This window comes from Aulonocara sp. 'chitande type north' Nkhata Bay, linkage group LG7, assembly GCF_057382095.1.
Source record: "Aulonocara sp. 'chitande type north' Nkhata Bay isolate Kocher_YH1m ecotype deep benthic linkage group LG7, A_spYH_male_GT1.1, whole genome shotgun sequence".
Taxonomy (NCBI): domain Eukaryota; kingdom Metazoa; phylum Chordata; class Actinopteri; order Cichliformes; family Cichlidae; genus Aulonocara; species Aulonocara sp. 'chitande type north' Nkhata Bay.
In genome coordinates this window covers 26,305,355-26,330,252 of record NC_141350.1, presented here as the reverse complement: position 1 = coordinate 26,330,252, position 24,898 = coordinate 26,305,355, and the positions used below count along the sequence as shown (strand labels likewise).

General features: G+C 44.5%; 1 protein-coding gene across 5 annotated transcripts in view; it reads right to left on the bottom strand.

The window, feature by feature from the left end:
* Positions 1 to 292: 292 nt before the first annotated feature.
* LOC147325242 (uncharacterized) overlaps positions 293 to 24,898 on the bottom strand; it is a 60,477-nt gene continuing 35,871 nt past the window's right edge. For 2 of the 5 annotated variants that reach the window (XM_086299660.1, XM_086299659.1), the window contains 37 exons: positions 22,253 to 22,325; positions 21,313 to 21,425; positions 20,050 to 20,236; positions 19,503 to 19,695; positions 18,833 to 18,913; positions 18,051 to 18,110; positions 17,134 to 17,320; positions 16,948 to 17,041; positions 16,711 to 16,836; positions 15,933 to 15,975; positions 15,556 to 15,667; positions 13,501 to 13,633; positions 12,019 to 12,086; positions 11,801 to 11,855; positions 10,792 to 10,957; positions 10,412 to 10,518; positions 10,076 to 10,219; positions 9,884 to 9,993; positions 9,661 to 9,804; positions 9,201 to 9,326; positions 8,992 to 9,109; positions 8,720 to 8,840; positions 8,190 to 8,320; positions 8,025 to 8,101; positions 7,885 to 7,951; positions 7,650 to 7,764; positions 6,544 to 6,626; positions 6,263 to 6,454; positions 6,033 to 6,185; positions 5,829 to 5,899; positions 5,327 to 5,371; positions 4,714 to 4,764; positions 4,425 to 4,634; positions 4,019 to 4,297; positions 3,507 to 3,626; positions 3,202 to 3,409; positions 293 to 3,106 (listed from right to left, as the gene is read on the bottom strand). In XM_086299660.1, coding sequence (XP_086155786.1) covers positions 3,051 to 3,106; positions 3,202 to 3,409; positions 3,507 to 3,626; positions 4,019 to 4,297; positions 4,425 to 4,634; positions 4,714 to 4,764; positions 5,327 to 5,371; positions 5,829 to 5,899; positions 6,033 to 6,185; positions 6,263 to 6,454; positions 6,544 to 6,626; positions 7,650 to 7,764; positions 7,885 to 7,951; positions 8,025 to 8,101; positions 8,190 to 8,320; positions 8,720 to 8,840; positions 8,992 to 9,109; positions 9,201 to 9,326; positions 9,661 to 9,804; positions 9,884 to 9,993; positions 10,076 to 10,219; positions 10,412 to 10,518; positions 10,792 to 10,957; positions 11,801 to 11,855; positions 12,019 to 12,086; positions 13,501 to 13,633; positions 15,556 to 15,667; positions 15,933 to 15,975; positions 16,711 to 16,836; positions 16,948 to 17,041; positions 17,134 to 17,320; positions 18,051 to 18,110; positions 18,833 to 18,913; positions 19,503 to 19,695; positions 20,050 to 20,236; positions 21,313 to 21,425; positions 22,253 to 22,325 — 4,419 coding nt within the window. In that variant the 3' untranslated portion in view covers positions 293 to 3,050. The remainder of the gene's footprint in view (positions 3,107 to 3,201; positions 3,410 to 3,506; positions 3,627 to 4,018; positions 4,298 to 4,424; positions 4,635 to 4,713; positions 4,765 to 5,326; positions 5,372 to 5,828; positions 5,900 to 6,032; positions 6,186 to 6,262; positions 6,455 to 6,543; positions 6,627 to 7,649; positions 7,765 to 7,884; positions 7,952 to 8,024; positions 8,102 to 8,189; positions 8,321 to 8,719; positions 8,841 to 8,991; positions 9,110 to 9,200; positions 9,327 to 9,660; positions 9,805 to 9,883; positions 9,994 to 10,075; positions 10,220 to 10,411; positions 10,519 to 10,791; positions 10,958 to 11,800; positions 11,856 to 12,018; positions 12,087 to 13,500; positions 13,634 to 15,555; positions 15,668 to 15,932; positions 15,976 to 16,710; positions 16,837 to 16,947; positions 17,042 to 17,133; positions 17,321 to 18,050; positions 18,111 to 18,832; positions 18,914 to 19,502; positions 19,696 to 20,049; positions 20,237 to 21,312; positions 21,426 to 22,252; positions 22,326 to 24,898) is intronic. The other 3 variants (XM_086299662.1, XM_086299661.1, XM_086299663.1) reach the window with 3 other exon arrangements.

The following is a 24,898-nucleotide window of genomic DNA, read 5'->3' as shown; positions in this document are numbered from 1 at the left end:
TGACTGAATACTTCACTTTGCACATGGTGGTAAAACTGCTCCTGTTCTAATGTTAACTAACAAAATAAAAATCCATTTTCACTCAAAGTGATCTTCTGGTGACTTTCAGTGAAATGGTGCACAGATGATTCCAGTTCATTTACAGTCACACAGCTCGGTGGAAACACAGGTCCACATGCTCCTGTGAGAGGAGGGACTTTGACCAATGCAGCATACCAGGAGCTTCTCAACATCGCTCTCACTCCTCTGTCTCCTCTCAGCTAACATACTATCCGTGTACATAAAACCACACAGTGACAATAGCATAGTAATTTATTAGGATTGAACATTATATTTCCAGATCAGGAAGAAAGTAGACAAATAAAGCTTTTCTCTCACTTGAAATTTGTACATATTTACAAAATGTGTTGCTCTGCCTCCATCTTTTTTCTTTGGAAATAAAACAGAAACTTTGTACCTCGTGTTTTTATTCCAAAAACCTTTCAAGACGATCCCACACACAGCGAGAAAGATGGTGAAACTTTAATTTTTAATGGCTTTAGAAATATTTTTAGTGCACGGGAACAACACAGAGGCAGTGTCAGTGACTGAGCTTGTTTGTTGAGGGATCAGTGTACACTGATAACACTGTACTGCTGTGTGGTGGGTGGGTGGGTGGTGCTGGAGTGTCTGCTCCACTAAAATCCATCAGTGATCATCTGTTTGGTTGTGAGTGTGAAACGTGTCTTTAACCCTATAATGCCAACTGTTTCATATTTGATAGATGAGTCTTTGAGACTTTCTCCCCGCCGAAAAACAAATAACTTGCTCAACAAATCAACAATAAATAGTAAAAAAAAACCTAAATAAAAACAACCACATATATGCAAAATAATATTTAAGTTCCTTAAGAAAAATTGTCAGTAGTTTTAATGAACTACATTTGTTTTATAAATGTAATTTTCTAGTAATGATTGGTTCAGGCTTTACAGGGTTAACATGATTTGTGCCACTCAACACAAAAACATGACTAATGTATTAATGGGCTTGTTATGTATCATCCTTAATGGTTTCTTCTCAGTCATTTACCTGCTGCTCATATACTACACCCACACATACTTCCATCCAAGTGCAAAACTATTTTTTAAACCTCTATTTCTGCAGTTTTTGAATTACTGCACTAAAAAGAAATGGATATTAGCAGAAATGCTTCTTTAGCCTCTCATCAAAATCTCGTCAGCCTCTATTCAAAGAGACCGTGTAAACAAAGGTCAGACTGCTGCTGGTGTAAAAATACTACACAATTTAGCATGTACTGTTTATATACCTGATCTTACTGCTGACTAGTTCCTCACGTCTCTGTTAAACCACTGTGCTGTCACTGTCGAGCATCCCGTGCTGCCATCTCTGTCCTCTGTTATCTGTGAGCAGACACTACAGCAGCGTCACGGAGCGCCACGAGCTTGAAAGTGTAATGCAGGAGTGTCAGTCTTTCAGTGTTGGTTTTATTTGTTAACTTTTGTTCTCACCTCTGCTGTTTGGTTAGAGTACTACCTGGTTAGAGCAGAGCTAAAGCACTTTTGCTGCATTAACCCCGCCCTCGGAAATATGACACTGAAGGCTACATATAATCATGTACACGCCCTGAGCGAGCCTCCCTGTGTGATGCACTGGGAGAACCCAGTTATCTGGAAACATAACGCTGCAGAAAAACAGAAGCACAAGTGATGAATATTTAATGGACTCTTCTCTTTGGCATGTTTGACTGGCTTCCTCGTAATGGCTCTGTTATCTGTTGTTCAAAGAGGAGCAGTTCAGCAAGGACACGCCATTTTTGTCATGACGAGAAGCAGCTGTCAACACAGGGGAATGCACACAAGCAGATTCAAACCAGTGGTGTGTATCACAGAAGTCTTCTTCTCACGTGTTTGTTCCACTTTTCAGCATTGGGCTGTTTAGTAAGAGTCAGGTGCTTCTATTAAAAAGAATAGGAATATTAAGCTTCATGTAGAGTAAACATAACAAGTGAGTGCAGCAGTAAGTAAAGCAATGTCTCGACCTCGACTGTCATTCCCCACACAGGTGGATGGAGCACACGAGCCTGTGGGTGTCCAGTGTATGATGGGTGTGTTATGCACACCGGCAGGGCTTTGTGAGGGTGAATAAAGGCAATAGAAATGGGGGTTAGAGTGGACCCTTGTCCACATGCAGAGGTATGTAGTGTTCTAATATAACAGTTGTCCTTCTTTGATTTCACTCTTGGCTGGGTTTGTGAACCATCTGTCTAATAAAATGTCCAGTTTCGTTATTAAAATCTTAAGTTGAATTTAAATCAGCGTATAAGAGTTTGGTGACTGTGATGGGAGAGCCCGGGTCAGTGCATGCTTTAGATATGTTGCTGCCGGGTCTGAAATGATAGCTTGGGCAGAAATGAAGGACCAATGAAATGAGCAGGAAGCTTGCTACACTGACATGTAAACAGTGCAGGGTCAGCTCTGTATAATGTACATTTCATCAGTACTTTGTTACAAATCAGATTAACTGCTGCTACACGTATACCTGCTGCCAGTGATGTACCAGACACATGGAAGGCACTTCAGCTCAAGATCAAATAAACACAGATTTTTTAATTTAAGGGGTCTGTTTCATTCACAATGAATGATGGTTTAACCTGCTGTGTGTGTGTGTGTGTGTGTGTGTGTGTTCTACAAGTAAGGAGTGCACAACAAGCAACAAAAGTTAGCTTCAGCAACACTTAAAAGAAATCTTGCTTGTGATTGGTCAAGTTAAGCTTTTCCAGGCTCAGGTGCTGTCGATGTTCGGACCTGCTGCTGGACAAACTCTTCTGAATCCATCCAGTTTGGCATTATTGGAGCGTGGGCAGGATAGTCTCCAGAGCAGTCTGTTACCTTGGGAAAGACTTCAGCTAAGTCAGTGTGTTACCCTGCCCGACCTTTGACCTTTGATGGTACAGTCTGTGTGACGGGAAGGCTGGGGCAATGTCTGGGGCCAAGCAGACAGAGACAGACACACACTGTCAGCTGTGCGACTGGGTGTTAGGAGTTCACTCTTCAGATGAAGAAGTCACTGTCGTTTGGAGAATCCAACATCACTGCACCTTTGTTTTCTAAAGACAAACACAAGAGTTATGTAGGAGGATACCAGTACACAGAACACCGCTCCACCCATGACCGTCTTCACTTTGAGTCGGTCTGACTGTACCTGTCTGCGCGTCCTTCCCTCCTTTTCCTTTCTTCTTTTTCTCCTTCTTCTCTTTGGATTTGGTCAGTTGAAGTAGTCTGGAGGGGAGCTGGGACTCCTTCTCTGCTCCCTGAGCCTTAGAGGAGAAGGGGTTGAAGTTTTTGCTCATCCTCTTGGATCCAATGCGGAGGAAAGGTTCTTTGGTTGGGGCGGAGGATGAGAGCTCCACCTGATGTTCACCCACAATATTAGTCATTCAAGGGCTCATGCAGCAGCTTCCTAAACTCTAACACAAACGCGGTTTTAAAGCAGGACCTTGTTCTTACCTCTTTGGCTTGTTCTGCTATTTCTTTTAAATCCAGATCCAGGGACCCGGTGCTGTGGAACCTTAAGGAGTCGTCTGAGTTTGTGGAGGGAGTGCGCTGGTACCTCTGAAGCTCCTCCAACTGCAAAAATGATTAGATCATGCATGAAGATGCGAGTGAGACGGTGAAGGATATCTATCGGTTCATTTCCACCAACTGGTTTTCTTTTTGAAGCTTCTGTCATGGCTCTGAGAGTCATTATGCCAAATTTCCACTCTCCACCTCCAAAACTTGGCATGGCAAGAGGAAGCAGACATGGAAAAACAGAATTCACTACATCCAGTGCATAAAATACTACAGCGTGCATGACATGTAGTTTACTGATTAATTTGTGATGATTAGGTGAACGTGCACAGAGACTACAGCTACACAGCAGCCTGCCTGTGACGGCACTCGAGCACTTGAGTGTCGTCACAGGCAGGCTGCTCGAGTGCATCAGACTAGCAGCGCCTTCATCATACATGACCTCTGACCTGCTCTCTATTTGCGTCCACCTTCTGATTGTCTCTCCTCAGAGCCTCCTCGTCTCTCTCCAGCCTCCTCTGCGCCTCCCTCAGCCACTCCACGTCTCTCTGGTACTCTTCTTTGCTCCTCTGTAACATCTGCATCTCTTCTGTCAGCTCCCGACATTTCCGCCTCGTCTGCTCCTCTTCCTCCCCCAGCCTCTCCTCCCGATCTGCCAGAGCTCTCTCTTTCAGCTCCCACTCTCTCTCTCGTTTCCTCTTTTCTTCCTGATGTGCAGCCTGCTGTTTCTAAAACAAACCACAAGTGTGATGTCACAAGAAGCTGGATGAAAACATGAATCCTGCCAAACAATGGAACGATGAGCTCACTGCAGCCATGACTCAACATGTGAAAGCAGCAGTAGTGAGAGCTAACCTGCAGGCTGGCCACCTCCTGCCGCTGCCTCTCCAAACTCCTGTGCTTCTCTTGCTCAATGAGGGAGGAGGGGCGCGAGCTAGTTGAGGATGAGAGCGAGGAGCAGGAGGAGGAGGAAGAGATGGACTGTCTGGAGGAGGTGGTGCTGAGTTGGCTGCTCAGGGCTTGCCTCTGGTCCTCAATAAATGAGTCCTGCTGGATGACCACAGCCTGCAGGCAGGGACAGACGGTCAATGTAAAGTGAAAACTTAGCCTGAACGTGACCTCTGCTGTAAACGTGTATGTGTACCTGCAGGGAAATGAGCAGCTCATGGAGACGTGTCACACTGCGCTGGAGCTGCTGGAGAAACACACCATCACACCAGAGTCAGTAAAAACAGCTCAAACTGCTGTTTATACAAATAAGACCTCCAGTACATCACATGACTGGGTTCATCTTTATTTTCCTCCTGACATGTAGAAAGAGCTAGGGATGGTCACAGTTGTCAAGAAAAAAATAACAGCTTATGCAACAACTTCTGTCCTTCTGCTGGTGTCTAAGAAGATAAAATGTGTAAACACCACCAGCAGGTGGCAGCACTGGACCTACAATTGCTTGCAGCACACCATTAAACAACAGGAAGAGAAGAAGTGGCTTTGCAGACAGCTGCAGCAGTCAGTGAAGACAAGCTTAGACTGGAAAATTCTCAGTGACGGCAGCTCATCACAGAAAGGAAGCAGAAACTGTATTCTTATGAAACAGCCACGTCCATATTTTCAGCATCACCTTCAAAGCAGTTTTGAAGCTTTTCTTGTAAAATATATTCTTTGTCCTGTCCTTATCAAAAGTCCTGTGTGATGTAGCTAAAGTGATGGAGTAGTACTAGTGTGTCTGTTTGTGTTTGAATGAGGAGCCCACTTACTTCATTGTTTCTCTTTAGCAGGGTCTGCAGGCTGGCAGTGGCTCCCTGAGGCACACACACACAGTTCATGTTAGCACATTGCAAAGTGCTGGTCAGGTAACATCAGGATGTGGACTGCAGCGAGCAGAAGTCAGAGGATGGTAAAGTTCTGAACCTCTGATGGCTCACAGGGGAAAAGTAAAGTGCTGTGCAAAAACATTTATCGCACATATTTCCATTTTTAAAAAATGACTGTGACGTCAGAGAAGCAGCCTTCGATGTCTGCTCTGACTGACACTATCAACTACACTATCGACTCAACTTCATAACACTAATACCTGCGCTGATCTTGTTCTTTATTACATATGGATTTCCCACTCTGTTTATAGCAGCCATGCCTCTTCCCATTTGATCAGTTAGGCACATTTCGTTTTCATCACAGTAAAACCTGCAGGAACGTATTAAAGAAATGAGTCGTCTTAAATGAGATGAATAACCCTATGTGAAACACACACATCCCTACCTTCTTCAGCACGCTGTCGGACTCAGTCCTGCGGAGGTCCACTGACTCCTCGCCCTCTTCCTTTTCTCCATCTGACAGTAAGAGGAGGTGAAGGCTTTTAAAGGCTGGTCATGATAAAGACAGCTGCTGTGATGACGGCAGAGTCGGTCTCACAGGAGCGTGAACACCTGCCCTGACATCTTTGATGACCTGCTCGTGTCTTACTCTTGCTGCTGTTCATCTGATGACTGTCGAAGCCTCCAAACGTCTCCGCTCGTCTGGGCAGGCAGACTGGTCCCACGGCGCCCCCTGTCAGGCCGCCTGGACCGCAGGCCGCTGCACCAAAACCTCCGCTGACCAAAGCATGCAGGGCCTCCACTGACAGAGAGGAACAGGTTTGAACACGTCATCTCTGAGATGCACATGACGAGAAGTAACCTCAGAGGCCTGCTCACCTTCTCTCACAGCATCATTTATGACCGGCTCTCCTTTGGTGACGTTATCAGGTGTGGCTCTGAACAACATCCGCTCCATGACCGATGTGTTAGCATCCTCTGGAGACAGACTGCAGTTACCCAGCTCTCTAAAGATGTGTATCTTCTCCTCCAATAGACTGATAATCTGCTCATCCTTCCTCTGCAGAAGCTCTGGAATCAGGGACAAATGCAAACACACTCAACATGACACGGGACTCCCCGCCCACTACAGCACGTTAACTGGAACATCGGCTGCTCACCGCGGATCTCCTTTGCTCTGTTCTCCTGGTGTCTCCGGTCTTCTTCCGTCTCACTTGGGAGTCCCTCATCCTTATCTTTCTCCCTGTCAGAACACAAATGAAGGCCTGGCGTGATGTTCGAATACTCTCCAGCTTCTGCTTTCAGCTCAGATAAATGTACCACATTGCTCACAACGCTCAAACGTGCACTGCTGGAAACAGAGCAGCTCGAACTCATTTGCTAGATAAAAAATGAAAAGCTTATTTTAAAGGCCCTACAAGCTCTGCACAGAGGTCTGCCATACTGAAGATTTTATTTCTACTTCTTTGTTAGGTTTTAATTTGTGGTTTCAGTTATTATTGTCAGTCATTTCATCTTAAACTGCTTTTAATTTGGCGATCGCACTTTAATTTAATCATTATTCTAATTAATCTTTTTTTGTTCCTGCTTCACAAACAGTTTTAACGTGTATTTGATTTCTTTACTGGTCAAATGTTGTTCTTTTTTCCTAAATGACCTTTTTCGCATTACTTAGCTGTGCTTGTGCTTAGCTTTGTCTAATGCACCATGCTACATCATGTACAGAGTTTGATGGCAGTGTTATCCACGGGACCTCACACTGGGCAGCACTACTTCTTCCAGCAGGGAAGAAATAAAGTTTTGCTTTTTTGAATAGATAATCCACAAATTGAGCTCCACACTTTGGAAATGGAGCATCTGTAAACGGACTGCCATACTTGCAGTCTTACTCACTCCTACAAGCCACATCAAAGCATACAGCCATACAGCACTTTACTTTGTGTTTATCCACCTCACACCCACGGCCTCTAAAAATCACCAGTGCAGCTGAGGCGCATGCTCGGACTGTGGGAGGAAGTCACGTAGGCACAGGGGGAACATGCAGACTAAAAGGCTTCAGCCAGGATTCAAATGAAAACTTTACTGCTGCGAGGAGACCGTGCTAACCGCTGCTGTGTGCTGAGCACCCACTACACTTGTGTAAAACATATTATTTCCTTTGACCCTTCATGTTAGGAACAAACTTCTGCAGAAAGGACTTGAAGTGCATCTGCCAGTGATCTTTGTGTGTGTGTGTGTGTGTGTGTGTGTGTGTGTGTATTCTCACATGCACTGCATAGCGTCCTGTATAATGGCCATCCATGTGTTGCGCTCCTCCTTGCTGCTGGCCAACACCTCCACCATTTCTGGCTTTTCTGTGCCAGCTGTGATCAGAAACAGACCTGCAGGAGACACGAGGCAATCCTTGATGAAACCATTGTGGTTCGTGCTGACTAAAAGCCAGACTGAATCACACAGTGACTGAAATCCGCAAAAGATGTGAGAGAAGGAAGGAGACTGACCTCGCTCCTCATTTGCCACTTCTCTTACAATGAGTTTGTGTAAGGAGATGACCGTGGAGCGCTGGTCCTGGGAACAAAGGCTCCAAATCAAACCGAATCCTTGGGTACAATCTTATGTATGTGCCGAGTGCCAAACTTACCAATGAGGCAAATACATATTTCTGGTCTTTTTCCTGAAGAAAGACCAGCACATCTGTCAGGAGCATGGCGTGGACTTCTGCAACACACAGAAACAAATATTACAGCGAGCTCCAGTCGGAATAAATTCACGTCAGGTTTGGTCCAAAGATGCAAATGTGATGAACCTTTGAGTCTTCCTGCAGAGTTTTTCAGCTGCAGCGCTCCATCGTGCAGCAGCTTCCTCCCTCTGATCAGGTCCTCTTTAGCGAACATCTGACCACTCTTCATCCTCATGATGGACTTACTGTCAGTGCGACTGCAGTGAGACATTAAAGGTTTACACTCAGGCACATTTAAGAGCACTGCTGTTTCTGCAAGCTAAGCTTACAGAAAAAATCTAAAACTACATGCAGAGAGTAAAACACAGGCTGAACATCAGCACTGCTCTGAGCAGTCAGCACGACTAGAAAAGTGGTATATATGTGGAAGGTACAGCCCAGGTATCAGCCAGCCTTTAAGCTTATTCATCATTCAGCGTTCATCAGTTGACATTGTGTAACGTATACTTCAGGCGTTGGTTTGGGAGCGTTTGTGGAGCGCTCTGAGCTAAGAGTGGGCAGGGAGGCGACTGTCTGGAGGAATGAACTGCTCTGATGACCCACGTGATCAGCTGATCCAGGAGTAGGCAAACTCCATCACTGACACTACTGAGTACCTGTACACCTCCTTCAGGCGCTGTTTCTTCTCCTGCTGGTTGACTTTATTATCCACAGCCGTAATCAGCTCCTTCACAAGGCGCAGCGCGTCAGAAACCAAGCCGTGCTCCTTATCTGACTCTGTTCAGAGATTCATAAAGAGTTTAGGATGAATTATGTTCTGAGGAAAGATGTTGGACGCAGTGTCACCGCACAGTTTTTAGGTGACGTTTGAAGAACAATGAAAGCTGCGCTTGACTCGGTGGATGCTGCCACGGGTCTTCATTCTTACCTTTGGTGTGCTGAAGGATCCTCTGGATCAGAACAGGATATTTGGTGATCCTCTGAGTCACCAACAAAATACACTCTGGGATGCTGAGCCGCCGCACAACACTGCTGCTCATTGTTCTCTGCACACAAAGATACTGAGGTCATGCATAGATCCCAGACAGTGCAGGTGAGGTCCTCTGATGTGCTGCGTGTACAGAGAGCAGCTCTGACCTTGACGAAAGCCTGGAAGCGTTTATCTTTGGCGTGCAGTTCTTTGTACAGACTGACGGCTTCGTTGTGGCGACTGCAAAACTTGCCATAAACTTTTGTCATGCGGACAGAGCTGCAGCCTGAAAACTGAATTTAAGAAGTCACAAAAAAGAAAGTAAACACATTTAAGGTGGAAGCAAATTCAGCGCTTTCCATAACATGCTGTGAATATTGTAGTTCTTCCATTAACTCAAAAGAACTGCAACTTAATGGAAAGACTGCCATGATCTTTACTGCAACCACTGACACTACCAAACGACACCCCTGATTTCCAAACAGATATCTTAGAGTTGAACTTAACTAAAAGACAACAGCACACACTCCACACACGAGGAGTGTAAGGGCCACCAGAAATGGATTTATTTCAACTTTATTTACCACTGACACGCACGCATACACCCTCCTCGTGTCCTCGTCTCACCTGTTTAACTAAGATGTCTCCAATGCTGCAGATGAGGAAGTTGTTGCTTTTCTGTCTCTCGGTTGATGCATTTCTTTTTCTCTCCAGGAGCAATGAGAGGAATTCTGTGTGGAACTCCAAGAGATCGTCCAAAACAGGGAAAATCTAGGGAAATGTTGGACAGACAGGTCGTTATACTGTGTGTACCCAAGCGTGTCGACGGGTGAAATTGCTCTTTGATCACCTTGTTCAGAGTTTGAAGATCAAGCTGCAACTCCTTCTGAAGGCCTTTGTGATACACTTCCGACATAATCTTCAGAGTCCTCACATGGTGAACCTCCGTCTGGTACAGCTCTGTGCAGAGAAAACACTCTTATCTCCATGTCTGGCCCCGACAGCAGTCTGTCACTCCCCACTGAGTCACAGCACAGTTTACCATAAATGACATCTTGTCTCTTCACTTCATCTTTCTTCAGGGACTTCAAGAACTTCTTATCCACCATGCCGCTCCAAGAATCAGCTGCCAGATCTTTAATGTCATTTTCAAACTCCATCAGCTGGGTCTCAGTGATCTCAGTACCTACACACACACACACACACACACACACACACACAGACACACACACACACACACACACACACACACACACACACACACACAGCAGCTCAAACCATCATTCTTTGAATCTAAACTGTGTGTGTGTGTGTGTGTGTGTGTGTGTGTGTGTGTGTGTGTGTGTGTGTGTGTGTGTGTGTGTGTGTTGTGTTCTACCTTCATCAGTGAGAGACTCAGTTGAAGCGTTGACTTTGCTCCCCTGATGGAGAGAGTCGGTGGACTGGGACAGCACTTTGAGGCGCTTGAGTGCAGCATCGTCTAACCTGAAGGAACAAAACTATGAAGATGAGCAGGATTTTAATGGCTTTGCTTTCTACATACATCACATAGTCGCAAGAACAATATGACGCCTTTGGAGCTGCCACTAGTTCTAGTGACAAGAACAGAAAAACCCGTCTTCACGTCTGTGAAGAGCACATCGAGCGACGGCATGTGTGCTCAGTGCTGAGACAGTCACTTGTGCTGGTGTGTACACGTGACATTTAGAGCTAACTGGGAATTTTCAGAAACAAAGTTAATTAGTCGTAACGTCTTACGATGGTATGTTGCTAATGGAGATGCTCTTAGCCAGGTTGCTGTGAGGGCTGAAGGTTCTGCGGTTTCTTCTTGGAGACAGCATAGGAAGGTGGTCGTTGGGCATTGTTACTGTTGACCAACGTGACGATGAGGACCTTGACGACAGCGATGATGTAGAAGATGTAGCTAGATAAAAATATATCAAAACAGAAAATGAATTTGATTATTTGCTCATTAAAAAGCAGCAATCTAGTTCTTTTGTAGTTCTCTTCTTCATACTATGAGCCAGAAGGTGTCTATCAGTGGAACTGCTGGGACATCAGAAGCTCTGTCTACCAATCAAAAGCAGCTCCCTCTCTCTGCGTGTGCTCCGTCTGCTCAGGTCTGAGTTGCAAGCATGCTTTAGAGCTTTAGTTCGATGAGAACTAAAGCTCCTTCAGAAATGCTGCATTGCTACCTCCCAGTGTCCTTATTTGACTTGCTCTTTTACAAACTGAGTAAAAAGTCAAACATGCTGCACTCAATCATAAGCTTGTTCTGTGTTTGTGCCATCACTGTACGCTGGCTTTGGAGTGACAGCTGGACCTTTTTTCTATCCTGACAGAGGAACAGCACTGAGTGAAGACAGGAATTTGTCTTCAAGTACATGTGTACATTAACGTTGTGTTGCACTTTGCAGTGCGGACAGTGTGCGTTTGTGCGGCACCGACAGAACGTGGAAACCTCTCTTCTTTTGCTAATGGGCTTCTGCTGATCATGGGAGTGGTGGAATAGATTCAAACTCAGCAGCTTTCTTAGTAACACAGCTGTGCAGTTATTTTAAAGCACCTGTATCTAAATGAATGACTTGAGACCCACAGCTTTATTTTAATGGTCACTAGGACATATACAGATAAAATCACCAGTCAAATCTGAGGGAAACTGGGAATTTTTAGACGGATTGATATAAAGGATTCTTTGAAAGTGTCTTTAGCTTTAGTTGATTCGCTCCCCTGTGTCTCCTCTGTAAAGTTCTCCATGTGTTCTTACTTTTACTCCTCGTGTTAACAGACGACCCAGGAACGCCTTCTGGCACCGCCGCTTGCTGATAGAGACAAACATGACAGATTAAACTTAAAGAAGACTTGTAAAATACATTTATGATGGATTTATACCTCACCTCTAAATTAGAACATGTGGTTTAGCTGTTCATCTACAGTTATTCCTGATGGTAACACATTCATCATGAGTCTGTGTACCATACCTACCTTTATTCTGTTTTTTGCACAGACAGACGGGCTCTCCGTGGATCTGTCACTGACGAGGACCCCACAGTCTGCAGGCAGCACAGAAACAGCTATGTTAGTGTATTCACCCCCAACCACACACACACACAGGGTGCCACATTCATCTCACATACTTTAATGTCTTACTGACCTCACAGCACTTTAGAGGGCAGGTCACATACATTTATGCAATGCTTTATTCTTACAGCTGCCATAATGTCAGGAGCTACAGTGGCTCATCTCTGCAGCAGCGTTTCTGACACACATGCTATATTTCACTTCATAGCTGGATGTACTGTGGTGGGTTCACTAAGGAGGAGCCTCATCATCAGCATCACTCTCTTAGGAAGTCTGAGTGCAGCTGGAGCCTCTAAGCACCGTGCTTCTCTTCATTGGTCCTCGGAAATTCTCCTTAACACTCTTCCTTGACCTCATGACCTTCTCCATCAAGGTCACCGTGAAGTGGAACAGGAAGTTTTGGACTATTCAGCTATAGCCTTGATATTTCCGTCTCTTTAACACTACAACATCCTTTGACACTCTTCTCTTCTGCGTGCAAAGGCAAAGAAACCAGAAGGCAGTGACTGCTGCCATGGCTTCAGTCCAGCTCACAGGAAGAAGAAATACCAGCGCTGGTCAGTGCTACCCCTCAGCCTCCAGGCAGATACACCTATGCTATCAATGTCAAACTCATACCTCGCCTCGTTTTGAAGTCATCACATTCACACACTTGTGCATCCATGCCGTCCACACACTTACAACAGTACTCCATCAGCCTTTTATGGCTGATGATTGAAAAACTAAACCCATAAAGAAACAAGCATAAAATCATCCGCCAGAAAAACTGGCAGGTTCTGTCCCCAGGTTTGGCTGCCTCCTCCGGACTGTCCCACTCAGCTTTAACCTTTTCTTTTGCTCAGTTTTCCAGCTTCTTTGTACCTGCAACACCTTCCATCATCTTACCCTGAGTATTTTCCTTCAGTTTGAGGCTTCAAGTCTGCAACTCCACAAATACTGTCCAGTCAGCTCTGTCTGTAAAGGCTGGGGTACAAAAGAGGTCTGCTGGTTCTGTTCCTGTTATTAAAGGCCAAACAAGTACAGAGTGGATCCTACCACAGCAAGCCCAGCAGCTGTGTGGACTGTGGGTGAAAAACCATACAGGCAGAGGAGGACCAAGCACAAGCCACACAGAACCCTGTTGCTGTCTGATGACTGCCCAGACTATTAACCACTACTAATCACGACTAACCACTTCTATGTAAACAACTACAGCATTATTACACAGAGCAGTATGATGGTGTTATCAAAGGTGTGAAAACGCATGGAGATAACGAAGTACGGAGAAGAGGAAGTGGTGATCCCAGACTGGAGGTGAAATAAAAAGCAGGAAGGAAAGAGCAGAAATGCAGCAGGAGAGTAAGAGAGCTGGCACGTGTCAGAAAGACAGCGCTACGAGGGCCTTACTGTTGCAGGAGAACGTTTCCTTATTGCACAGGAGTCTGCCGCTGTGCTGACACAGCGTGGAGCCGGGGGGGCACAGGGGGGCCTTTTCTCGTGCTTTGCTCTCTTGCTTACCCTCCCCCCTCCTCTCCTTGTCCTGAAAACAGCAAAGACACCAACACACTTCAAAACCTGACATTTCTCATTCCTTTGAATTGAGATAGTGCACTGTTCATTTCTGCATGCCCACACACACACACACACACACACACACACACACACACACACACACACACACAGTTCCTCTTTTGCTGTCTGTCTGGTTGTTTTGCAGAGTTCTGTCCGTCTTGATGAAGCCACTATTTTACCATAACGTATGTGATGGCATTAGATAAAAATAAATCTTTTTCTGAGATGTATGATGTCACACTTCGTTCCTGTTTTTGGCTTCAGATTTCCTTTAACAGTTTTAGCAGGGTTTTGTATTGTTACGTCTCAGTTTTAGTGCAGTTATTCATTTATTTGAATATTTGGTTTCACTTCAACTTTATTTAAATTCAGTTCCCTCTTTGGTTTTTTGGGTAGGGGGTCTGCTGCGTACGAGAAATGCACAATGAGTCACATTAAACTCGTCTGAACTCAGACTAATTACCTCTAACAAATGCCAACAAATGCCACTGTGTCCACACTGATATTTGGCATATAACCTGTATCATCCTGTGATAAAAGGCAAACACAGCACATCAAAAACATTTTACTATTCGATTTTTTCATGGAATAATAAAAATATCTCAGTTTAAACACTTGATATGGTTTCTGTCTTCTATTGTGAATAAAACATGACTTTAAGAGATTTGTAAGATTTGTAAGTCATTGCACTGCATTTTTATTTCCATTTTACACAACATCCCACGCACGGCTTTGATGTGCAGACCTGTAACTGCACAGCTCTGCAGTGAACCACAAACTATCGTCACACTGACTTCACCACAGTAGCCCACAAGTAGCTGCAGTGGGGTCAGCCTGACTGTGCTTGTATGACCCAGCCAGGCTTACAAGCCACAGATCATCTGATTATCAGATCATATAGTCATCATATAGTCCGGGTGTCCAAAGCACTATATTAGTATCTGCTGTATTTTTGCTAACCATGAGAAAAATTCCAGTCCACTCACAAACAAAACTTTAAATATTGCAGGTATATTTGGGTCAGTTTGTATGCATCCCTAGTCACAGAGTACACAACTTACACACACATGGCTGTGTGCAGTCCAGCATGCAGAGTGACAGTGAAGACTCTGTACAGGTGGAATCATGGCGGAAAAGTTCACTTAAAGAAGAAAGAGAGCCACAATGGAGCTCTTTGTGACTTAAAAAAAAGAAACTATCAAAAAGCCTGCATGAAGAACAGACAGTTGGTTTCACTTCATTACAAACTAGTTGTCTTTCATGACATCTGTGTTCTCTGCAGCAACCCACAGAATTTTGACACTTCCCCCTTTGACAGATACAACATGCAGACAGTCTGCAGCGCTATGCTGAACTGCCCGCAAACAAACAGTCTGACAGCTCCAACTGCGAGCAGTTACAATGGACTGCTGCTTTTATAACTACTTTATATATCACCCATTCACAATTCCAACGATTAATCACATTTGGACCAGAGAACAACATGGGGTCAGTATCCTGCCCAAGGACACTTCATCCTGCAGACTGGAGGAGCCAGGGCTCGAACCACCAACCGCGCGATTAGCAGAAAACCTGCTTAACATCCTGAGCTACAGCCACCAAAGTTTGGCATGCTGTGTTTTAAATGCTTCATTACCCAAAAACACAGTGAACACAGTCAAATGTTCACCTGTGCTGAATACTTCATGCACCTGACAAAGTATGGAAAAATTCAGCATTTCAATACATTTGCAAAAATAAAGAATATAACTGAAATACCCTGGTTTTTATCAGCCAGGGCACACACATGGACACATCAGCGTTACGCTCTACAGTCATCTCCAAACATACGTCAGAGTGTTAGAAAAGAAGAAGTGGCTGCATCACATCCTGTGTGTAAACATTTCTCACCTTGACTTTCTTGCTCATCTTGTTGCGGAGGTAGCTGAATCTCCGACCAATTTTAGGCCCTCCTTTTCCCTCAGTTTCGCTCTGCAGGGGACCTGGCTCATCCTCTGAAATACTGAACAACACAAAGGGAACTTTCAAAGGCACAATGCTCATTTCTATTTATATCAGCAAACGTTTTCCTGTTCTCTCAAATAACTGAAACCCATTAACATTACAATCATGGGCCTGAAGAAACAGAATAACAAACTCAAATGAAAAACCCAACAGGATCAGCGTGCCATGCACTCAGTTACATGCAGCCTGTGCTGCATCTCTTCAGTATGATGTGCTTTAAAAGTGAAGCAGAGAAAAAAAGATTTATTAGCTTCTCTTCCTACCTGGATGCCAGTGACCCAGAGTGACTGCAGAATGAGTTCACACCTGCATGAGGCAAAGACGACAATCATCATTTGATCAGGACAACACAGCTGTAGTCTGAACTGCACAGCAATGTCTTCAACGCCACAGTTACCAAGCAAAGCCTGCTTTTAGTAATTGGTTGACACGACAACAAAAGTGATGACTGATGAACTCCATTGCACTTCTAACCCTAATAAAATGACTAAACACAAAGTTAACCAAAGACATTGGCAGATGTGCTGAGTCAGTACTAGTGCCGTGCTCTGTATCACTGGCAGGAGTACCGTAAGAAAAATAAACGCGCACAGCTACATACTGTTTTTCAGATGTCAGCAGTTCCTTGATAGCCTGCCTTACCTTTTCTGTGGGCGGCTTCGTGTTTACAGACTGCATCCTATGTGCTCTGTGTAAGTGTCTCACCTGCAGCAGCCTTCAGCACGGCTGCTCAAACAATCAATCATTCCCTTCATACTTTGTCATGGGTAATATTACGACAATAACACTGTTTTAGTAAAAGAACCACCTGAAAGTAATGTTAATGCACTAGCTGGTCAGAGGTTTAGGTCACATTGAACACGGCACACTGAAAGGGAGACACTCGTCACACTTACACAGACTAGTTTATTAGTTTAGGCTTCTGAAGACAAACACGTGGGGTCCAGCAATGGGTCGACACATTTGAACTGCTTTGATGGTCAGTGTTACAGGACACCAGACTGACAGAGGGAACACTACAGGGACAATCTTCATACTTACTCCCTCCCTCCTCCTCCTCATCACTGGAGGAAGAGCCAATGGAAAAGAAGCGTCTAGTTTTTGGGAGGAGCGGAGAGATACTGACAGAGAAGCTGATTCGTCGCTTTGATGGAGGAAACCCACTCGCTAAAAGGTATTCATGGGTGCAGCAGGATGAAAGAATCTTAGCGGAGAACGTCGAGAATCTTTACTTCTCAGAACAAACGAGAGGCAGAGACAGAGGACTGAGAGACTCACCCTGTACGTCCCGCTGAGTGACGGTGACCATGGAGATGGATTTGGTGAGAGTTGGATGATGAAAGATGGCAGGACAGCTGACAATCAATGATGTCTAACAACACACAAGAAATGAAAATGACAAGTATATAAATCCGTCCTCTCATCGAATAACAAAGCAAAAAAAAAAAAAGTAAGAGGACACACCTGGCTATCAATGCTGCTGCTGTCTCCTTCCTGCTCCTCCTCGGTTAGGGAGGCCAGAGACCCCCTGTCCAGGCTCTCCACCTGTGAACTCCTGCCTGCAGCCACCACCTCCTGATCACTGATGCTGGCACACTGTGTCTGGTCCTGCACCACTTCTGTGCCCACTTCTAGACTTTCTAGACTGTGGCTGGATGAAAGGAGAAATGAAGTAGGACCATGTTTCCTGACTCAGGTGGCACACTGTTTTCTGCTGGTGATGTGCACGGCTCCTCCACTTATCACTCAATACTGTAGTATAAAACCAGTGCTCTGCTCTGTGTCTGTCTCCTCATAGTAAGTGTGCTATGCTGAGTAGTTATTATTTTACAACTTTTATACTTTTATAGCCTTTCAGGACTTTCTGCCAACTTTCTTTTAATTTAGTTCCGGTTCGTATTCATGTCCAGGTTCTATCCATCCATCCATGCATGCACAATCCTGATTTATACACCAGTGTCGTTGGTGACCAGCTGTCATAGGGCGAGAGGTGGGGTAAACCATGGATGGGTTTGACTGTTTTTACATCCTGGACGAACCCCCAAATTGTTATATTTCACCAAAAGACTTGGGCAGAGAGTGGAATAAGAATAAAGTGTCTGGGTGGAAAAGCTGTGCACCGGCTCCACAAGAGAAAGGAGGCTGGCACCTGGAGCAGAGAGAGAGAGAAGCAGGGTGCAGCCACAAAGCACACAGCAGCCTGCTAGGCTGAACCACACGTCTAACCAGACCTCATTTCATAATGCGCATTGGTATGTTGTTGTGTCATCTTTCTCTGTGCTCGTCTTACATCATAGTCAGAGGTTTTAAGTCGCTCTTCTATCGAAGAGCTGTTGAAACGAAACAATATCTGTGTATTACTGTTGACTTCTGCCATTTACCTTCTGCTGTCTATTTGCTCCTGATCAGGAAAAACCAGGTTGGATGGACACCAGCTCATACTGGAGAAATGGACAGATGGGGGACGAATTGTGAGAAACATGCAAAGAAAAACAAAGAAAAGAAAGAGAAGATGTTTGATGGCAGGGGTGTATTAAAACAAGAATTAATGATAATGGTGTTGTGGTGAGAAAGATGTGTCTAAGCTGTTAATTTAAGTTTGTCTGAAAACTGGCACATTGCTTTAATTCATAACACTTGGACTCACATCACAGCAACACAGCCTGAACTGCACAACTCAATGCAGAAAATACTGTACAGAGGTAATAATCATACATCTCAGCACTACAGCCAGAGTTTAAGGGAATCTTTCCATCTCCACCTCAGTCTCAGCACACTTTGCTGACCTGCTGCTCTCACTGCGCTGATGACTTTTCCACTGGATGCCATGCTTGGGCCAGGGAGTGTCTGTGTATGCCGTGTGAGCAGGCTGAGGCTGCACTCTAGTAAGAAGGCAGGAATGCAAGCCTGATTCGGCTGCTGTGAGGAATAGCGGTGTTGCACTCACACTCTAACAACTCAGTTTAAGGTTCTTGACATTGCCTCACATTTGAATACGTGCTGTCCTTTTCATCAGTAAATCAGTCATTTCTCAGCTGTTTCTGAATGTGTGAAACACGACTCACAGAAATATCAGCCTAGACGCACAAAAAGAAAAAGTATGTGGCCCTGCAAGGAAACAGAGGCAGGCGTGAATAAAGCAGGTCATGGAAGACGGGGTTACCTTCTTCTGTGGAGAGGGGTCTTGGCTTGTTTCACCTCTCCTGAAACGGTCTTCAGTGAGCTGAAGGAAGGGGCAGGCGGACTGTTGATGACAACAGGAGGAAGATACACTCGTGAACAAAGATGTGGAAGCTGGCTTTAATTTCTCCTGCTGCTCGACATGGAGCAGATGCTCGGCTGCTGTGTTTGCACTTACTGTTTGCAAACGCAGTTCATGTAACGAACTCTGAATGCAATTGTGTTTTGAAAAATATCAGCCAATCTGGCATTTGACGTCAGCAGGATTTTTCAATAAAGTTGGGAGCGGAGCATCTGTTCTCGTGTTGACACCAAGTGTGTGAACAAGGAGACCCATCAATAAAGTTTTAAAAGCCAAATGAGACAGATTCTGACCCGATACAAGGCTTAAGCTGCACAACAAAGCACAATTTCAAGGCTACCCGAGCATTAGACAGCACAACTGACTGATGCCAAAGCCACAGATGTTGTTCTAGTCCAACCAAGAAGGCCTCCACAATGCTAACATGCAGCTTTGATACAAAGCTGCATCTTAGCATTCACATCTATGGAAAGACCTCCTTAGACAGCACAACTATACAGAGGGTCATATTTTTTACTTAGAAGATGGTCCTTTAGTGGCTCGGTGTCAGAACAGCCCGAGGTTCCAGTACCTGCTCTGTGAGAGCTCCATGTGTGTGGCTGTGTTGGTCCTGCCCGGCTCCCAGCTATGGCGACGCAACGGAGACAAGGAGCGACTGGATGTGCGCAAGACGGCTGATGACACTGGAGTTTCTGGAAGCTGGTCTTTTTTCTCTTCTTCATCGCCTCCTCCCTCTACCTCTCCTCCTCTTTCTCCTCCTCCTCCTCAGATGTATGTCAGAAAAAAATATTACAACCACTCACCGGTTAAGAATGAACACGTAACAGGACACATGCAACACACCCAGCACATCGTTCAAACAGTTACTACAAATACTAATGACTAATGTTCTAACTCTGAAGTAAATGCTGAGAATATGGGATGTTTCGCTGGATTTCACCAGAAGCTCATTGTGTCTGTGACCTCAGTGAAATCTGTCCTGATCTACTGTGCATAGCAACAGACAGATTTACTATCAGCTCACAGGCAGACAGACAGGAAGTAGAACATGCCAAAGAGCTTGTAATTATTAACTTCTTCAAGGAAATAACAGTTTCAGGTATCACTGTGTGCTTTACCTCTGTCCTCCGTTTCTGACATCCAGGACAGTGTGGAGCTCTGAGGGGACACAGCACCAGATGTGTCCACTGACAAAGCTGCTTTGCTGGGACTGACAGCTTCTTGCATCAGTGCATTACTAGTGGAGGAGTGGGCGCCACAGGCCTGGCTGTCCATGTGCCCAACACCAGTCTGAGGAGCCTCAGGCTGGAGAGAAGGGGAGAAATGTGAGGTGGATTTTACAAAGATGTAAACAAACACAAAGCTAGGGCACTGAGACACACACACACTGTAGTAGATTTTTAATATAGGATAATAGGATATTTTAGAAGCTGGGCATTGGAGTGATTTGAAAGGGCCCTGTAAGAAAACGTTCTCAGGGAAAGAGCTGAATGTGGTCTGTGGAGGATTATGAGAAAAGCTGGTGGAAAAGGCCTCTTCCAGAAAAAATGAGTCACTGCTCACACTCTGACCAGCTCCAAATATTTCTCTGTGACAGCAGAGAAGTTCTGCTGCACCAAAACTGCTGATATTTTGTATGTGTGCGTGCGTGTGTGGTTATGGGAGTAAGGAGAGCATTGATTATGAACACGCGGCAACATTATTTCATACAAATGTCAAACACGTTGTGTGGTCTGATAAGTTTGGATTTCCTTCAGGTGGCGGGGTCAGACTTTGATGTAAACTCCTGCCCAGTGTCAGTGGCTCAGGCTGAGGCTGGTGGTGTATGGGTGTGGGATCTATAAGTCGAGCTATCGCAGCTGATCGTGTCCATCCCAGTATGACCTCAGTGTACCGTCTTCTGATGGCTGCTTCCAGCAGGATAAACACTGCACTTCAAAGCTCAATTGTCTGCACTCAAAAGCTCCCAAAAAACCCAAGAGCCTCTCAAAGCAAAGAAGCGACGTATTCGTCAATGGCCAAGTCAGTACCCTGATTTCAACTTAACATGCTTTTAAGTTACAGAAGATAGAAGTGAAAGATAAAGACCCACAAACAGCAGCTGCTCTACAGTCCTGGCAGAGGATGTTAAAGGAGGAAACACAGCATTTGGTGATGTTCTTGGGTGCTAAACTTCAAGCAGTCACTACAAATTCATTCATTCTTTTAATTAAAATCATGTTTGATTAATTAGGTTTGAGCCTCTGAAACTTTGGACTATGCATAGAAATGTCTGTAATTCCTCAACAGTTAATGTGGTATTTCACAAAGACTATGTGTGTGTGTGTGTGTGTGTGTGTGTGTGTGTGTGTGTGTGTGTGTGTGTGTGTGTGTGTGTATACCTTGTGAATTAGACCATCATCCAGCTCAGGAGTGACGTTCAGGCCATCTTCCACCGCCGACTCTCCCTGCACCAAACACAGTGACACACACGTTCCTCGGTCTGTGTGAATATCTGTGAAGAAGAAGGAGGAGGACGGTCAATCACTTCCTGCTGAGTGAGCGAAAGACAACATGAGTTGTCACATTAGAGACTGTGGCATGCTATAGCGCTGGTAGAAAGGAAGTTTATCTCATATCACACCAACCACAGAGAAACAGCCTGCCTGTTTCTCTGTGGTTGGTGTGTGAAAGCACACTTTATCTGATAAAGTTTAAAGGTTAAATAAATAAGCAAACATTAAGTGCTCAAGCTTTAAATTTACTGCAATAATAAATGAAAGTTTGTGTTCTGAATTGTACCATGTGGCTCAGTGAGTGTTTACATTCATACAAATATTCTATTTAAATAATCTAATTAATGTATTAATAACAATCTTTGGTTTTTGCTATTGATAACTCTACTCAAATTATCATTAAATAATAAAATAATCCATTTTAATGCAAAGTTTTCGTTACAGAACCTCATCAGAGATGCAGTGAAATCAGTGTTTCGACTCAAAACGCATTTAAAACCACCTTCAAGCCTACAAAATGCTAATCACGTGTTATTACATGGTTTTGCATTTTGCAGCCCTGATTCAAGTGTTTGCAGGCGATCATCACTCTTCCTTATGTTTGATTGATTCAAATGTTACTATGGAATTAAACAGAAATAGCTTGAGCCGTGCTTATTACAGTGGAACTATTATAAGTGTTTCCACACACCTCCATCACATTTTACAGCACATTAAATACGAGTTCTTGAGGGTTCTGCTCAGCTGTACTGGTAGCAGGTAAACTGGTGTTAAGATCTGGTTACTTCCTTTCAAAATAAGTGGATTGACAGTCTGTAAGCCTTACCTGTACATGGTGTTATTGCGTTGTGTTCAAGACTGGGCTGTACAGGACAGAGCACATGGCTTTCTCTCTGGATCTAACAAAGAAACACAGAGGGAGAGAAAGCAGAATGAGGCTGCTGTTTGCAGTACATGAGTTTTCCTGTAAAGTTCTCTGTGCTGAGCACACAGCATTGTGCTCCGAAACAAGGATGAAGAACTAAGCGTCATCCTCAGTTCTTCGCAGAATTTTTCTCTGAGCGTTCTCAGGTGACACAATATGACACTGTCACACACAAACACGGGATCCACGCGTGACTGATGACAACAGCCGTTCACCCACGTACTGTGTGTGCTGCATCTGTGTGTTACATGTTGATCCAACACATAGAGAATGATTGTTCCACACACACAGCAGTCCAGTGTAACATAAGACCGATGTAGGAAGGCTCCTTTACCAGGGTGCAATTCTGCAATTGTTCAAACATCAGCTGCTCTGAACTGCTCAACATCCCTCCGGGACAACACTTTTCCAGCCTGCATATGTCTTTAGATTTTTAATGTTTTGGGCCATCCAGCTGACCAGTTTAGTAGCAATTTCCTTGCTACTAAATATTCCACATTCCACACTGTCAGTGAACTTATGACAAAGTGGGACTGACTGGAACATCAACTCAGTCGTGAAGTGGTCGGCCACGCAAGACTACAGATCAGGGTCAGCGGATGCTGAGGTACACAGTGCACAGTCCGCAGCTCTCTGCAGAGTCAATCACTACAGACCTGCAAACTTCATGTGTCCTTCAGATTAGCTCATAAACAGTAAGAGCTTCATGGAATGGGTTTCCACGGCCAATCAGCTGCATCCAAGCCTTACATCAAATAGCACAATGCAAAGAAGTGTTCTTTGGAGTGATGAATCACACGTCTCCATCTGGCAGTCTGATGGAGGAGTGTGGGTTTGGCGGTTGTCAGGACAACGGTACTTGTCTGTCTGTGCCAACTGTGAAGTTTGGTGGAGAGCGATTATGTTGTGGGGCTGTTAGTTCTTAGTTCGAGTGAAAGGAACACTTAATGCTTCAGCATACTAAGACATTTTGGAAATTTCATGCTCCCAACTTTGTGGGAACAGTTTGGGGATGGTCCCTTCCTGTTCCAAAATGAGTGCATAACAGTGCACAAAGCAAAGCCCGTAAAGACATGAGAGAGTTTGGTGTGGAAGAACTTGACAGACTTTCTTTATACTCGTGGCTTCTGATGGAATGTACAAGTCACAATTGTATGTTTTGTGTTTAGGGTACAGAAATAATCACTGTAAAACTGCACGATGGCGGACTGAACAAAAGACCACAAAGACCTCTCTTCTCTGATATCATCTTTAAGATAAATGTGCGTGTTTAGACAAAGGCCGACTGAAGTCTAAGGGCTGGATATTAATGTGAGTGAAGCAATGAATTGTGTAACTCCTACTACTTTTGTCACTGCTGTAGGCTGGGCCATCGCAGTGATCTCATATTTAGTTGTGTGATGGTTAATCAGTAAAGCCAATGACTCCTTTGTCTCGCTGACGACTGTCTCAATGGATCTGTTGTCTTAGCTCCATGTTTCCTGCACTGTCTATTGTCAACATGCTGCAGAAAAAGATCCACACAAAAGAGCAGCTCTCCAACATGTAGGAGACAACAGGCAGCATTTGTCACTCTGCACCCATGCAGCATATGCTGGACAGTTGTTTGGAGGGTGCACACTTGATTTAAAGTGAACACTCACTTTAAATCACCAGAGATAAGTACATTTAATGAAATGTATGAAGCATGTGAACTGTTCTATCCCAGTTTAATGAGCTTGAATAATTTACCTGTGCCAAATAAAACATATGTTTGTGTATGTCGATTGGCGATCTGTCCAGCTGATTTGAATCATCTAATGCTTTCAGTGAGTCTGAGAAAGAACATTCCTTTTTCTTGTCTTTCTTGTCTTTTCTCCCCTCGCTCCCAACCAGTTGCAGCAGATGCTGTTAGTTAAAAGTTAATAAAGGACAATCGCAGCATTGATACACTACTGACATTGATAGACTATTAGCTGTTACAGTCTGTTACATTCTGTCAGTAATAGACTGTTTCTTAATCAGCATCACAGTTTTTGACACTTTACCACAACACAGATCTGTATCAGGAGCACGGAGCGCTTTCTCTCATAGTTGCACAGATCATCTCTCAGGACAGCTGACACAGCTGAGATGCTGTGTGTTAACAGCAGTGCTGTCATCTAATGCTGGGGGCTGTCACAAAGCCTGCTCTGCTCTCTCATCTCTGCTGGGAAGAGCTGATACGTAAGAAGCAAGCCAAACCAGCCCCCGGCAGCAGGATTTCATTTCTGCATCACCAAAGTAGAAGTTGGAGTTCTATTGCTCTGAAAATTGTGTGCATAGGAGTAAAAACAGAGAAACTGTAATGCAAACCATGCTTTGTGTTACTCTCTGTGACAGCATAAAGGCTGTGGGTGTGGCAATTTCACACTATCACCAAAACACTGATCATAGTGATATGTACACAAATTTTCGTATATGTGTGTGTTTGCAAAGAAGATGCCAGTGAACATGATGCACACACTCTGCCTTCTTCTCTGGACCACAGCTCATTTAAAATGGACTGAAGCAAAGTAGGAAACTGTT